A 17,830-nucleotide genomic window follows, 5' to 3' on the forward strand; every position below is an offset into this window, starting at 1 on the left:
GGGCGAGAAATCCTGTTCACTATTCACTTAAATGTCAAATGAAAACTATTTTGTGTGCGTTGTGCGTAATAAAAACAGGAAATATTCTTATGAAAACCGGACTTGAATAATTTGGTTAAATTAAAACAACTTTTTCCCCTTTAAACTAGGAAATCATTAACGATTGTTTTTATTATAAACACTTTCGATGATTTTTCATCCCATAGTCTAGAACAAAGACATTTTATGGTAGTCATTATTTACAAAGAGATATGAAAGAAAATTACTAGTACTAAAGAAATATATTTTAAAATGCATTTTTCCCATAGACTTCAATGTTAACTTCAACATACGATAAATTTGTCAATTTTATTTTTTTTAAATTTCAAAGGTGAATCCTTATTATTTAATAAACCCCTTAAACTCTCACTAAGATTTTAGTGATCAAACTTAAAATCTATAAGATATGAAATATGAAAGTTATGGATGGACTACCTGAATGTTTTAAGATAAGTTGAATTAAACTTACATACATTTTGGAGTATTTAAGCTCAAATTATGACGTCTTGGATTCCCTGTAAACATTCTCAGCTGTCGCCACATGGAATTTGATCCACCAGTCTTCCCTATAACTTAAGGTGGCTTTGTGTAATTTGTTTTCTTTGGCGCAGGTTTTAAGGCGGTTCACTATATTTTGCTTTTTTAAAATTGACTGTTTTTGTGTTTCTGGCTCTGTGATTACTATCCTTTCAGGATCGACAGGACACCAAAACAGTAAACCATATCCGTCATGACAAGGCGTCAACCAAGCAAAAAGATGACGTCACAATACAAATGAAACGCTGCGCGAAAGCGTGCGTACTTGATCTGTACTCGGCCTCGTTAAACAACATTTGAGTTTTACGGCCAATATTGATAGAAACTGTACCTTCTTCTTTATCATTAATATTCTTGAATATACTAGTGCAATTTATACCAAAAAGTACCTAAAACTCCCTGTACCATTTTAAAAGTAAAGTTTCACGATAATGACTCATTTCACTTCATTAATTCATAATATTTTATATTTCTTTTCCTAAAGACTCACAATATTGTAAACGATAAATATAAACCCGAAATACCTCTGTCTTTAAAAGTTAAGATAAAATTTGCAACTCCAATTCCTTCGCTGTTTTCTGTAATACATGTGAAACAGTCTCCATTCTCTGAAATTGGAACATTGGTTCCTATATGTATATTCTTCTTTTCTTCTGAAAACCTATATAACGGATCTGCAAGTTCAATACAAAAGCTTTAATTTAATTACAAAATCCTCAAAGTTTATTAATAAAAGGTCAATGAAAAATTTTAAATTTATTATTTAAGTAAAAGTATATTACAATTATTTAATTTGTTAAGTTACTTTTTATAAAATGACAATATTTTGAAACCAATAGGGTGCAGAAAAAAATATCAACGTTTTAATAACAAACTTAAAATATTGTGTTAAGTATATTTAAATTTCAATTCAGATAAGTTAATTATGAAATCCTGAAACATTATATTAATATTTTTACAACGATAATAAGTATAAACATAAACTAGTATTTTGTGATTGCCTTTGTTTATGTTTCTTCCATTCCTCATCCATAGAATAACGACAGGTTCAGATTCATTTGGCGCCGAAATTGCATTGCATCGAATTTCTGTATCTTCCATGTGTGAGAGCTGTATTAACTTCATCATGAAACGATTACCAACATCAACAAAAATTGGCGGAGCTAAAAATATCAATAAGACGAAATTAAATGTTGTTGTTATAGCAGGGACTCCCCAATGGCCCCCTATGAAGTTATTAAACGTAAAAGTAGAACTGGGTCAGATTTTGTTTTTGTTAAAACGTGGGCATGCCATAAAATAAGATTAAGTTTGTAATTATTTTCACTGCGAATACGTGTAATCCATTTACTTACTTGTAACGTTTAGATATGAATTCATGGTCAAGTTGCTTTTGTCGGCAACACATGTATAGACACCATTATCATCAAATGTTACATTCCGTATAAAGAGATGTCTTCCGTTGTTTTTACTTTGGTATTTTGAATTAGGTTTTACAACAGATCCATTTTTTAGTAACCAGTCAATGTTCGGAACAGGACTATGAATTTTTTTTAAAATAAAATTGTTACAAGAACAACAAATTTGCAAAAAGTTAAGTATGAAACATTTTAAGTCAAAAGTTGTAAATGTGATCGTTATGCTCGTTATTTCATTAAAATTGAGCTCTTCTCACCTTCCAGAAAAAATGCATTGCAACGTTGCATTTTCTCCAATTCTAGCCTTCGGGTTGTTTTTCCAAATAGCTTTGGAAGTAACTGTATCATTATTCTCTACAAAAAGAAAAACGAAAGTAAAATGCCTTTTTGAGACTATGAAGTATTTTTATACAAGCATGCTTCCTTAAATTGATGCAGTGGAGATCCCAGCAGTCCTTTTATTACAATATATCGAGTTCCTTTTATTTACCTGTGTAATGTGACAAAATAATCCTACAAGCTGCTATAGAACAAAAAAAATCTTAATATAATTCTATAACTTTATCTCTCGGTTAATCAAAAAGTCATGTAGCCCTGCTAATGAAAGGAGAAGCTTCACAATTTTAATAATATTATTATTATAAAGAAACCAAAATACAATAATGGAGAGTGAATGTATTTAACTTCATAAGCTATTATACTTAATCGGAGACACAACAAGGGCACCGCAAAGCGGAGCATCCCCTCGCGAAATGAAAATATTTTGTGGAAAATGCATCATATAGGATTAACATGTAATTGAAGAGACCAAATGTTTAACATGTTAAAAACCACTTTGAATTTCGAAAGATTTCGTTTGATCCTATCCCCATGCACGCTATGGGGTGTATTCATGGGAGATGGGTGCATTTACGTAGTTGTACAATCCCTCCCATTACTAGCGAAAACACACCACAAACGTGTCGAAATTTAGTAAGATAGTCTAATAAATTCTCTCTATCCAGTGACATACATTACACATTTGGACAATTTGTGTATGCAAATAAGTTTCATATCAAAAATGAAACGTAGCTGCGATCTGCCGATTTATAGTCTGCTGTATGAGAAAGTTCGAGTCAACATGTCGTATTTTTAACCCTAACATTTTTTAAAAGTAACATATCTTTAGCGATTATAAGAAATGGATTCCCGGATGACGGCATTTGTCAAAGTCTCTTCTGAATTATGAACCTGTTCCTTTTAAAGTAATTCGTTAGATATTGCCCGAAATTCGGCTCAGATGGCATCTTGTTTTGATTAAAGCTGACATGAATTCAGAAATACGCATTATTTCCCTTTTATCTCCGACTACCGCCATATTAGTTTTTGATTTCTATTGTTCTGCTCATCCCTACACACCCCCTTTATAAGGCCGAGAGCACTATTCAAGCTTCACCGCATTCAGGAATTTCATACACCCGAACACGTTATCTTGGACGAAAAGACTTGTAAAAACGCGTTTTGAACAAAAATAATATGACAATCACTGCACTGGCAAGATATATCCAATAAACGACGAAACAAGCCAGACTGAAATCCAGGCGCAGATACTTCGAAAATTCCTCGATAATTGTAGACCGTTTTCCTGTGTATGTTATAACATCGCACATGCGCGAACCACACACTGTGGCAGATCGAGCATTGTCAATTATCGCATGGATTTTAGAAATGGGGCGTTTTGTAGGAACGGATGGAAACGTTGTTAGTTTCTTGGATTTACTATCATTTAGCTACTGTGTTGGATGTAGTGTCGCCAGGGTTTTCAAAAAGATGCAGACGTTATGCACTCTGTATGGACGACACACGTGTTTGATGTGCATGCGAAGTAAGGCAGCACTGTCTGTGCAAAATAATACGGATACCTTGGACATCCTTTCAAAGAATAAATATATTTTGTATTTCATTGATTGTTGTTTTCTTTATTCTTTATTACTACAATATGTAGTTCATGCATTTAGAAGTCCGTGCACCGCGAATGCCTCGATCGGAAAGCAACCGACCGTAACTTTCTCAACCGGTATATATACCCCAGTGGCAGTAGAGGAGCGATCGAAACTAATATGGCGACCAAATGCTTTTATGAATTCTGAGTTTGCTAGAGCTAGAACATGGACACGCACGCACGCACGCACGCACGCACGCACACACACACACACACACACACACACACATGCATACATACATACATACACACACACATACATACATACATACATACATACATACATACATACATACATACATACACACACGCGCACAGCAGCAATAATATATCCCCTTCGCAACAAGTTGCCCCTATAATTTAAAAGAATATAACTAATTAACAGAAAAATATTTGAAGTCTCAGTTCAACAGATACTCGAAATCGTATTTTATAAGAGGACCTGGTCCCAGAATTATGAAGCATTCTTAGAAAAAAGTCAAAATTTTTACACACACTGATTGTCTTGTGATTAAAAAAATTGAAAAAATGGAATGCTAATAAAATGTGTCTCTATATTATATTATGCTGATATTTACAAATTTTAAGCATAATTTATGATGTATTATATTTTTATTAACGATCTTTCAGGTTTGATATTGGGTCCCTCCACCCCTCAAACAATAAGTTCAATCCTTTATACTGTCGGACCAACATAATTACCAAATCTACCTTATTCTATAATTATTTAATGTGCTAGACATTCATTGGCAATGGGTTCCACACCACTTCCACATTTTAAAAAAATCGTCTATTAATTTCAACAAATATATGTTTAATCATTTTTTTCCATTGAGGTGATCATTTTGGTTTTTGTTTTTGTTTGTTTGCTTGTTTTGGGATTTTTTTTGCTTTGTTTTTTTTTGTTGGGGGGGGGTGGGCTTTGAAATTTGGTCCTACTTCCTAAATTAAAAGATCACTAGTTCAAGTATGAAAAAATGAAAAGATCAATACATGTATCACTATGTTTATCGAATTAGAGAGAGAGAGAGAGAGAGAGAGAGAGAGAGAAAAAAGAGAGAGATTGCCAATCTGTATTAAACAATATGTAAAATTACACACCAAAAGAGCCCGGCTTTAAGTACTTCAGTACTTTGAGTTTTGTAGTTTTGCTCCTGTAATTATTCATTCCTGTATCTAATTGGTACTCTGTCTGTCTTAATGTGTAGCACTTGCAAATAATGGGGTGTGGGGAGTATGTAAGCTTGCTTACTTTTTCTTTCATTAATAGTGAGATATATAAGATTTTTTAAAAATATAGTTAAGTTCACTTCAGCTAACATGTATATTCAAATTCCCATTTTCCCATAATTTCTCATGTTTTAATTAATGGAATTGATTTGGAAAAAAACCCTGAAATGTGTTGAAGCAACCCTTCTGTTCAATAAAATATTCTTTGGCTCGATACTATATCGGGTTTTTCCCATAATATACTTGTGACAATGTAAAACTAACGCTAAACTACAGATTCTGGAGAGTTTTAAAAGTAGAAAAATGTCCAACTTTAAGACAATATAATTGAGAGTCTAAAGACAGATTTTTAATATATTGTAAAAATAAATGTCCTTTTATAACTAGAAACAGATTTAGTGAATTTAAAGTGCCATTTTCTGACTTTTAAGCATTTAAAAAATGTATATTTTTATAATTTTACAAAAAGTTGGAAAAATGCCAAATTCGTGACCTATCTGCATTTAACAGAAAGAATATTTGGGAATTCTCACAAAATGATTTACACAAGTGTATCTTGTTAGTGTTGGCTTGGCTCTAAATGACTTTTTGAATTTATATTTAAACTAAACTCAGAATTCTTAACAATAATTTGTTGAATTATGCAAAATTTTATTCTTAAAAGGGTCAAAATGCTATTTTTAGTAACAGCGCTGCAGAACCAAGTTTAGACTGACCACATCAAAAACAATTTTGTGGCATATTATTCACATTGATGCACACTGTTACACACAAAATATGAAGTTGATCAGAGAACCTTGCTCCCACCACCTTTTGCATGGTTTTCTTGTAGACATGCTCTTAAAATTTCACGATATCTAAACATGTAGCAATTGCAATGGTTTTAATTTCACGCTGCACGAAATGTCGCAACGATTTATGTAGAAGCATTGAAATATTTTTTTTGAAATTATAATAGTATTCACGAATGTTTTAACTTCTCAGAAAAATAAATCATGAACATTAAAACTATCGTGATTAATTGCCAATCTAGAGTAATTTTATAATCTAAAATGGTCTGTATAAGGCACTCACACTTCAGCTCAAAAAGTTGTTTCATTTATATTTGAGGGCATTATTATTCGTTAATGTTTTAAGTGTATTTAATACATTTAATCGTTGACAATGGTCCTATTACGTACATCTTATATCGTTTGAATAAGTTCAAGCTCACATATCTATTTCAGTAAAACTTATTTAGTTACCATCAATTCTAACTGTATATGCTGTACCCTTCACAAATCTCCATAGGATTCTATTCCATACTCCACAGCTTAAATTAATTCTGTTGTAGGATCTGTTGATACTCAGAAAATGAAGATCACCTACAGTGTAAAAACGCTTTAAAAGGAATTGCTGAAAATATACATAATTAATAATAATAATACAAAAACCCAGCACATTTGAAAGTTTAAAAGAAATAAGAAAAATCAATTGGATATGCAAAATTCAAATGCAAAACAAGTTACAAGTAAAACACATGATAATACACATGAGCAGCACTTTTTGTGCAATTTGGGGTTGAACTGTTTGCATGTGAATTTTAAGTTAATCAATAATCTTAACATTTCATGTCATAGAAAGTATAATGGTCTATATGATTATTACAAACAAAATTAAATTATGCCCCCATCTCCGCGGTGGTTGCCGCCTTTAGATTTGCTTCTGTGTACCTATATGTACATAATCGTATGCACTGGGTGGGAGTGGGAGTGAGGGGTCCAGACCCTCCCCCCCCCCCCTGAACATTTATATCAATAGTAAAATTACCAAAATTACACCTCGGATTCCAATGCCCTTACAGACGTGTAATTGCTCTAACCCATTGCGCTTCAATGTAAGGTAACATCATTTTGGGGGAAAATATTATATTTATACTTTATTGTTTATTTCAATAGGAAGTAAACATCACAATATGCAGGTGTTCTGCACCACCTTAAAGCTGTTATTTACCTAATAAAATAGTGCAAGGGGTTTTGAAGAATCAGAATATATACAAAATCCCGGACTACACGAAATAATCATGGTGATGTCAGAATCAAATTCCAATAGGAGACGATTTGGCTGTTTCTTATACCTAACGTACTGATGTACGTAACAATAATTTTGTTAATTTTTCTGACTTTTTTCAACCAATTTATTAATTTGTTGATAGAAAGATTTAAATATAAACAATAAATTAGCGGTCAATGCAGAGAAAAAGAACGCGGATAATGTAATTTTTTCTGCAATGTCGCCACCTTCATTTACTGCATGAATCACCATAGAAAGCATTTTATTGTTTAATATCTTACTTATACTTGGTTAGTTTCTTGATTTTTTTTAATACACAAACAACTATACATGTAATTTAAGACAATCGACGCGCGTGGATAGAACAATTAAGCAACTTTATAAATGCGGGAATTTCACAAAGGAAATCATTTACCAACCGGTACAATAATATACAAGAAAACTGATTAATTAAACAGATGAATGATATATTTTTACTTCTATAGTCTGTCCCAAGTTATTGTTTCCATCAATTTTTGATGATTTTTAATAACAATACACATACATGTGAAAGAAATACAATTGAAATCGATGAAAGGGAATATATCCAAGATATCTTCATTGCACAATTATCCCTTTTCACTCATAAAATTTCACAGGAACGAAAACAATTTCTAACGGAGATTTGTAATGGGAAATGTTTACATCTTTTCTCCATTCTCTTCGGAATACACTCGGAATACATCGCGCAATTTTTTAACATTATCATCCGGGCTATTTAATGGCTGATGCAATGCAAAATCTCCGTAGACTTTCAATTTTTGGATGTGTATTGAAACCTGAAGCGGTAGAGGGGGCGTTTCAAAACAGATAATCTGGACATTTTTCATATTAGTGGATGAACGTAGTTTGAGCACAAAGGTATTTACTATTAATGAAATATCAAGCAAAAAGTGGTGGAAGCAAAAAATCGGGACAGAGTATAGCAAGTATTAAGAACGAACACAGGTCAATGCACTTTCTTTTCAATATAATTACGTGTGCTTTGTATAGATAAAACTTATAAACCTGGTCATAAATCGTCTACAAACTTTTAATCAATGTGTGGAGATCGTTGTTTAAACCGTGAGTCTAGAATAAATAAAATTTATTCAAATAAGACTTTAGTAGTTCAGTCACTGTTAGTATGCACAAACATATATTCACAGAGAGAGAGAGAGAGAGAGAGAGAGAGAGAGAGAGAGAGAGAGAGAGAGAGTTTATTTCTGTTCAGCGTATATAATATATACAAATTAAACTTCACACTCGCAGTGTAAGAATCATATCAAACATAACAAACAATGTAAGACTAAGTTATTGCTGATCATACTTCTATTATATTCGGACTTGAAAAACAAAGGAACGACACGTTTTTGTTGTCGACTCGCGGAAGGATGCAGCTAACGGGCTGAGTATATATATAGCACGTGGACTCTGAAACTGCTTGGTTGAATTTCTTCATAATATGCTATTGTGCATTATTTTATCGATTAAAGGATTTAATATATGACATCTAGATTAAATAAATAGCTTATATTAGTAATTTAAAATTAAATGTACGTAAAGTATAGTCTATCACACATTCTCTCTTTTCTCTCTCTCTCCCTCTCCCCTCTCTCTCTCTCTCTCCCTCTCTCTCTCTCTCTCTCTCGTTTCTTGGAACAAGTGATGTAGCCTATAAACAAAAGGTTTCTAAGTGGTTTGATAAAGATGAAGTCTAAAATTTTAGACAAAATCACGAAAGACACTTTATCTACTGATTCACTAATTCTGCGCGCTAAAAAAATGAATACGTACATTTTTCAGTGTCTTTGCCTGTGATAACACTACGTATCGATTTTGTACTGTACAGTCCAATAAATTCAAATGACGTATAATTGGGGCGCAAGTGAGGTTTGATTATTTATATTCAAATACAATGTAATTAATCGTACAATATCTGAAAATTATATGAATATAAGTAATAAGATATCATATAATATATACCCGTCGGGCTTTATTGGATTTGATCACGCCCCGACCTAAATTACCACCTCATAATACTCAAAGAATGATTCCTTATTCCTTTAATATACCGGTGTATGAAACATGTGCATGTTTTATAGGGAAAAAAATCTGTGATTCTCATCCCTAAACTATATAATTTATTCTTGCTCTTTGTGTCATTGCGCATCAAATTGTATATAGGTTATGCCACCTTGGAGACACCCTGGCGTTTTAGAACTAGAAATAATAAAGTATTTTATCATTATATTCATCTGTAGTGTTTGATACATGTGGGTAATTCCTAGCCTAATGATGACACTGCTTTGTTTAGGAGATTTTACAGTTGCCCCAAATAGGTGAATACACACACATATAACATTTTGTTTAAAGTCTCAAAAATTAAATTAAGCAATTTTAAAAATGTTAATGTGCATTGGGAAAGCAATCAAGAAATGATTTAAAATTTGCTACTGAACACGTGTAAGAATGTAAGAAGACTGAATCTTTAGAACCAGGATTGACGGGGGGGGGTGGATGTGGATTATAAACATTTATAATTTGAATCATTTATTGTTATTAATTTTAACTTGTCGATGACTATTAGTTATTGACCCCAAGGTAGAAATATCACTTCTGATCATATTTCAATAGATCATGTGTCAATTATGCAAGGTGTAATGTGATTTTTGTTTAAGAAGAACATTTTTTACCAGTTTATAAAACTTTGAGACCCAAAATTTTATTTTGATTTTAATAGACCATTCGACAATGAAGAAAAGTGTAAATGTAAGGTTATTTTCATTGTAAGCATAAATAAATCCAAGGTTTTTTTATTTCATTTTATCTATAATTTGAGGAGGAATACATGCTTGGATCCAGAAAATTTATATTTGAGTTTGTTTTGGTAGAGGAGAGGGGGTTCCAAGTCATATATTTGACAATTTGTTGATGTAATTTAAAATAAGACTAAGTCATACTACAGTCATGAAGATGATATATAGTGAATGGTTTGAACATATTTTATTGTATAAACATATACAAATGGTTCGAACACAAGTTCTTACAACTTACGAGGTTCTTACCAAGTATAACAATTTACAACTGTATAGTAGTTTACAATGGAAAGTACATAGAAATGGATATTACTAATATAGTTAAGTTATTGAACAAACGTACATGTATAAAAAAATCTGTTGAATTTGGTTTAGGCAGTAAAATTGAAGTTACACGAATCTGCCACAATCTCTTATAAATCTTTGAACAGCTAAAAAAATATGTTGGTTTAAATTAGTGAATATATATATATATATATATATATATATATATATATATATATATATATATATATATATATATATATATATATATATATATATATATACGAGTACATAGGAAGTATTACAAAACATTGATGATAAATCTATATCTGGGTTCTTAAATTGAATAATATATCATGTACATTTATTATTGTTTCATTGTTCAAGGCATTTCAGATGGTATGTAGGCCATGATCCCAAGTGCTCTTCCTGAAATTATCAAATATCAAATAAACCATTGAGATTCCCACCTGAATCCAAAGATATTATTCCTCCTTTGGTCATGGTGCATCAGATTATTATGGTATGTAAGTCATGACCCCAAGGGGTCATCCTGACCCTCTTAAAATCAGAAATTGTCAATTATCTTTAAATTATTGATGTTTAATGATCCTGTCTCTATTCAATCTTTATTAGTAAGTCTCCCAAATGAAATTTGGAGACTTTTTGTTTTTCTACGGGTCTTATTACATGTATTAATTAGGGTCTTCCGTTTCCAACGGAAGACCCTCTTGTTTTTCTTCGGTTTCTTTTTATTATTATTTCATTTTTTATTTTTTATTTCAGAGCTTTTGTATAGTGACCGTGCCTAAATGATGTTTAAGTTTCAGCATTTACGTCACTTCCGTTCAAATTTGGCGGCCATTTTTAGATTTAAAAAAAGTGATTTTGTCCGAAAGAAATCTCCGTAAACTTTAAAGATATGGCTTTGAAATTTTTACTGATGATAGATGTATCAATTTTATAATGTACTGGGGGGTTTAAAATTTTGTTCATCAAATTTGCTCAAAACCGGAAGCAGTTCCAATTTTTGGAAATTTTCATTTTTTTGAACAAAATAATACAATACTACAGTCTTAAAGAACATGCCATGGTAAATTCAAATCTGAAATCCCTTGGAAAATCGGACGATGCATTACAGAGATATCGGGGTTTAAAAATTGATTTTTCCGGAAATTTTGATTCCGCGTCCTTGGTTTAAAAAATAGCGTAATGTTCAAAGTAAAATTAACACGTACCAGAAAATAATTGTTAAGTCGTACTTGAACACATTCGGATTTTTTTGTTAAGTCGTTCTGGAAATCTGAAAGGTTTTTGTTAATTCGTACTTAAAATCATTCGGATTTTGTTAAGTCGTACCAGGAATAATTCGATTTTTTCATCTTTTTATTTAAGTTACTCTTGTTATTGGTTTAAGAGCTCTGCTTCTTACAGGAACTTCAAGCTTTACTTCCGACATTAACGGAAGACCCACTCGTTGCTTTGCAACGAGCTTTGCTCTAGTTATTCTTCTTTTTTCTTCTCTGAACTTCTTTCTCAGAGATGGCTAAACAGAATTGTACAAACTCTAGGATACAATAGGCCTACATATTTAGTTGTGCATCCTAGTTTGATTTTTCTCATTTGGGGTTGGGGGGGGGGGTCAAAAGGGTGTGGGGTCTAACATTGAACCATATGGGAAGAATCGTAGACTCTATTGTAAATGGTAACTTGAAAACGGACAAAGATAATAATATAGAGTTTTCATAATCGTATATTGACTGTTACTGGCAATATATAGGGTTTATTAGATCTGACCCCTGGGGTCATCCCCACCCCCAAGGAATTGGAAATTACCATATATCTCAGAAACTGTTATAATCATGACTCCATATATATTCTTGTTCCTTATATCAAGGGGCATCAAATGCAATGTAGGTTATGGGCCCTGTGGGTGGTCCTGACGCCCTTCAGACAGCAAGTCCCTTATTTTTTTCAAAACAGTTGAGATCCCCATCCTTAAACCATATATATTCTTGCAATTGTTCCTTATGATAAGGGACATCAAATGTTATGTAGGTTATGGGCCCTGTGTGTGGTCCTGACCCCCTTCGAACAGCAAGTCCCTTAATATCTTCAAAACAGTTGAGAACCCCACCCTTAAACCATATATATTCTTGTTCCTTGTGTCAAGGGGCATCAAACCGTATATAGGTCATGGACCCCGGGTACGGTCCTGACCCCCCTCGAACAGGAAGTGCATTAATATTTCGAAAAAGGTTGAGATCCCCACCCCTTAACCATATATATTCTAGATCCTTAAAGGGCATTAAACGGCATGTAGGTAAAAGGCCTCAGGGTTAAATTTAATTTTTCAAAACCGTAATGCACATCTATAGAACAGTTCCTATTATATCCCAAGATATGATGTGTCTATCCATTAAATCATAAGAGGAGTTCTAGGATCTATTTTTTTTAGTGATAAACGTCAATTTTCTGCTACTATTTGACTCCCTGGATGAAATTTAAATTTGTAAAACCTTATTGCACATCTATAGGACAGCCCCAATCATATCCCAAGAGATGACGTAGCTTCTCCAAAAGTTGTAAGAGGTGTTCTGGGAACCATACTTTTTTGCAAAAAAACGTCATTTTTTGTTACCCACTGATTCCCTAAATAAAATAAAAACTCTGGAACCTGATCACACTTCAATATGACACCCCCAATCATATTCTAGAGGATCATTTGGCTACTGCAAAAAAATGACGTTTTTGAAACCAGTTTTTTTTGTAAAATGCGTCATTTTTCAGCCATTAACTGACCCCCAGGACAAAATTGAAAATTCCGAAACCTTATTGCGCATCTTTAGGATACCCTTAAACATATAACAAGAGATGATTTGTCTACTGTTGAAAATGTAGAAGGAATTCCAAATAGAAGGTTTTTTGTGAAAAAACGTCATTTTTTTTTTACAAATTATTCGACCCCCAGGACTACCAGAGAATTTTTGAAACCTTTTTACAAAACAACATGACACCCCAAATCAAACTCCAAGAGTTCAGTTTGCTGGTTTATAAGAAGTAAGAGCAGTTTGAGAAAGTAAAACGTGACAGACGGAACAGGGTAACAACAATATACCCGAACTTTCTTTAGAAAGTGCAGGTATAAAAAAAAAAGAAATGTTATTCTTACCCTTACTATCAATTATTACGTTTTCATTTGTTTTAATGGTATTTCCTGTTCCTTTCCCACTTTTCCATAAAAATGTACACTCATTGATTGGTTGACAATTTGGCTGGTTGGAACAGGGAATCTTGCAGTGATGAAATATCTTACATGTAATATTTCCATGTGCGTTCCCACTAAAGACATTTAGAGCTTTAAAGAAAATTTGATATATTTAGTATACAAAACACATCAAGCGTTATTTAACATAAAACTAAAACATATTCATTGCTTTGCAAAGAGCTATGATCTATTTCAAAATTAATTTTTACCTGCCTCAAGAATTTTAACGAACGAGGATACTGAAGAACCATGCTTATTTTCGGCTACACAATAATATATTCCGAAATCTTCTTTTGTTAGGTTATGAAAGGTAATATCCCCACTCTGCTCATTGACAACCACTCGATCATTACTTTGAAATTTGACGTTATTCTTAAACCACTGATAGCTGTAAAGTGTATAATCATACAAAATATATAACAAATGTTATTATTTTTTTTTTTTTGATAATACCGAAAATCATAGTAATGTAATAATTGAACAGAGAAATGCGTTCCTCGCCTTATAATCCCATTCTTTGCCTTGCACTGGAGATTAAAAGGGGTAGGATGTTTTGCTGGAACGTAATACTCTTGCTCAAACACTGATGTTATCCATGGAGGCAGATTTACTGATTGTGATCCTTTAAAACCAAAAAATGAAAATGCAATAACTGTTTTAGAGAATCGCTATGAAGCAACAGATTATGATACAGCAGCGCTTAACGATAAAAATAATAATAAAACGTGGCAATTTATGCAATAGTAGTTCACATTGTCGACCTCTACTGCTTAACTGCTGCCATTTTTATCCTACATCTTACCCTCACACATAAAGACAATCAATTCTGTTAAAAACACAACATGCATATTTGCCTTGCATTTAGACATGTTTTTGGGCGAGAAATCCTGTTCACTATTCACTTAAATGTCAAATGAAAATTATTTTATGTGCGTTGTGCGTAATAATAACAGGAAATATTCTTATGAAAACCGGACTTGAATAATTTGGTTAAATTAAAACAACTTTTTCCCCTTCAAACTAGGAAATCATTAACGATTTTTTTATTATAAACACTTTCGATGATTTTTCATCCCATAGTCTAGAACAAAGACATTTTATGGTATTCATTTCAATAATAATGATTAAAATTGAGGGAGAAAACCGTTATTAACTTTAAATATGTATCTGCACGTACGTAATTAAATAAGACATAAGAACTTGTTTTTCGCCCCCTGACAAATAATCGACTTAATCACATTTGACATGGCATGTGCTTGGATAATTTGACAAACATTTTGTGTTTTAATGTTTCAAAATCAGCTGAATTTAACTAACATACATTTTGGAGTATTTAAGCTCAAATTATGACGTCATGGATTCCCTGCAAAAATGTCAGCTGTCGCCAAATGGAATTTCATCCACCAGTCTTCCCTTATAACTTAAGGTGGCTTTGTGTAATTTGTTTTCTTTGGCGCAAGTTTTAAAGCGGTTCATTATAATTTGCTTTTTATAATTGACTGTTTTTGTGTTTCTGGCTCTGTGATTACTATTTTTCAGGATCAAGTGGACACCATAAAAGTAAACCATATCCGTCACGAGTGCCTGATCTTTGAAAAGAAAAATGTGTTGAGCTTACCAGCGGATATTGCAGCTAACCAGTAGTGTTCACCTGGACTTCTACCTTATTTATGGATGTGTTTAGACTTAATCTGTTCCACGGGTTCATCCTGTTATCTGTGCTTGGCATAGTAGCAAGCATTGTGGCCATTATCGCTAATAAATGTGTGAACCTTTAAAATCTAGTTTTTCCTTTATTTTTATGTCACTTATAACTTTCTGTATCATATATTTTGTCTTTGATATACGATTTTTTACAAGTGTTAGATTCTATTATCAAGATGAGTACTGCCTTTTAAACGTATGAAAAAAACCCCTCAAGGAATCATTACAAGGAATCATGGAATCTAGACAAATCACTTTTTTACATCATACCAAAATACATATTTAAAATTTATCAATGACTTTACAATTATGCTCCGGAAATGAATCTAATTATTACTTCTGAGATAAAATAGACAGTACTTGCAAACTATTCCGCTGGTAGGTGAAAACATTTATATTTGCTTTAAACAACTTTTGTTATATAAATTAGTTGAAATGATCATCCATGTGATTTCATACTTTGATGTGTTTTTAAATTTGAAAATCAGTAATTTCATTCCCTGTTTAAAGAAACAACTTTTTAAATTGAAAGAAAAGTTATCTAACCATCTAATACATCTCTCTCCCCAAAATTAAGACGATATAATATAAGATAGATTATATGACGTCAGTACCCATATTCTTCTCTTTACGTTCTACATCTATTTGTGCAGTATTATTTGATATTTCTATACAAAAAGTTTGAATGCTGGACCAAACCAGCCCTACCTTTTGTTTGTTTGTCTTGTTAATTGTATGATACCAACTGCGTTATTTATATAAGTGCCATAAGATGGATATAGTCCAGCATTAGGCTAGATTTTTCAGAGGTGGTAATGTTAACAATAAGTAATTATAGCTTCGGCCCTAGTTTTTATAGGGAATGTGAATTCTTTCTTTGAAATGATGATTGACGCTTGCTTTTAAAACAGCGCGAATCCTCTGTTCTGACATACGTTAAGCATTGCGATATTAAATGGCACAATAAATGCATATATATATGCAGGTTAAGGGAACTTTTTTTTATTACACACTTATTTGTTACCCTACCTATTCTAAAAATAGTTAGAGGGATATTCCGAGAAACCTGTAGCAGCTATGTTAATGAAATGCTTAATCTGAAACTAGGAGAGGCAAAAGATTATTTCAGTGGAATTAAAATGAAACAAAACTTAAAATGCAAATAATATGCTACAAAACATGTTACTATGATTTCGAAATACGGTTGTGTATCGTAACAAATATGAAAATGATGGCATTTGTTTTCTTACTAGTAAATTATTTCATATGCGTTTGAAAATAAACAGTTAAAACTAACATGAATTCATAAAAGCATTTGGTCGCCAGATTAGTTTCGATCGCTCCTCAACTGCCACTTGGGTATATATACCGGCCGAAAATGTTATGGTCGGTTGCTTTCCGATCGAGGTACTCAGGTTGCACGGACTTCTAAATGCATGAACTACACACTGTAGTAAATTGTTTGTAAAAGAAGATTAAGGAAACTGCAATAAATAAAACACGAAATATATTTATTCTTTGAAAGAATTTCCAATTTATTCGTATTATTTTGCACAGTTAGTGCTGCATTAGTTTGCATGCACATCGAACATGCGTGTTATTCAAACAGAGTGCATATATAACGTCTGAAACTTTTTGAAGACCCGGCGGCACTACATCCAACACAATAGATACAAGATGGTAACCCCAAGAAAGTAATAACGTAACATCGTTTCCATCGGCTTGTACAAAAACACCCAGTTTCTTAAATCCATGCGGTCATTGATATTGCTGGATCTGTTAAAGTGTGTGGTTTGCGCATGTGCAATATGACACAATATGACAACATACATAGGAAACCGTTCTTCAACTATTGACGATTGTTTATATATGTGTGTGCTTGAATTTCAGTCTGTCTTGCTAGGTCTTTTATTGGATATTCCTTACCAGTGCAGTGGTTGTCATATTATTTGTTCAAAACGCGTCGTACAAGTCTTTTCGCCCTACATGTATAATAAGGTGTTCGGGTAAATGAAATACCTGAATGCGGTGACCATGAACAATGCTACCGGTCTTATATATTAGGGGTTAAGTAAAGATGAGAAGAACGTTGGAAATTTACAACTAATATATATGTAGTAGTAGTCAGAGTAAAAAGGAAAAAAATGCGTATTTATGCACTCAAATCAGCTTTAATATAAATACTATAAACGAACTACATTTCGCTGTATATTCAATTTAGCTCTTTTGGTGGAATGTCGCTTCCACGAAATCAGGTACATCGCTATATGCCATGCATATATGTTTAAGAAAAGTCACATTCAGGAATACGCAAATTCAAATCCACGCCAACTTGTTCATAAACGAATTTCCGCCAAATATCGTACAAACAAAATATAATATGTTTGCAGTAACATCTTGACATTTTTGCATCAAGCAGAAGAATTCAAATTCTCAATTTAAAACGCAAAAGGGTGCATATCCGCTAGCGTCAAGTCGTTAATGGAGCTACATCACATAA

At 32.6% G+C, this 17,830-nt stretch overlaps 1 protein-coding gene across 1 annotated transcript; it reads right to left on the bottom strand.

The window, feature by feature from the left end:
* Positions 1 to 172: 172 nt before the first annotated feature.
* On the bottom strand, positions 173 to 14,495 carry LOC128175709 (contactin-5-like). The gene is made up of 10 exons (XM_052841534.1): positions 14,429 to 14,495; positions 14,128 to 14,248; positions 13,836 to 14,014; positions 13,531 to 13,716; positions 6,450 to 6,569; positions 2,252 to 2,348; positions 1,932 to 2,116; positions 1,578 to 1,739; positions 1,101 to 1,250; positions 173 to 207 (listed from the first exon to the last, which is right to left on the bottom strand). The coding sequence occupies exons 1-10, from the start codon at positions 14,493 to 14,495 to the stop codon at positions 173 to 175; spliced, it is 1,302 nt and encodes a 433-aa protein (XP_052697494.1).
* Positions 14,496 to 17,830: the final 3,335 nt, after the last annotated feature.

This window comes from Crassostrea angulata, chromosome 3 (genome assembly GCF_025612915.1).
Source record: "Crassostrea angulata isolate pt1a10 chromosome 3, ASM2561291v2, whole genome shotgun sequence".
Lineage (NCBI taxonomy): Eukaryota > Metazoa > Mollusca > Bivalvia > Ostreida > Ostreidae > Magallana > Magallana angulata.

Coding starts and splice junctions, on each gene's coding strand:
- LOC128175709 (XM_052841534.1), bottom strand. CDS start 14,495: ATGTCTAAATGCAAGGCAAATATGCATGTTGTGTTTTTAACAGAATTG. Junction 6,570..13,530: donor CGTAATAATTGATAGTAAGG/GTAAGAATAACA, acceptor TTTACACTGTAG/GTGATCTTCATTTTCTGAGT. Junction 2,349..6,449: donor ATATACAGTTAGAATTGATG/GTAACTAAATAA, acceptor TTCTTTTTGTAG/AGAATAATGATACAGTTACT.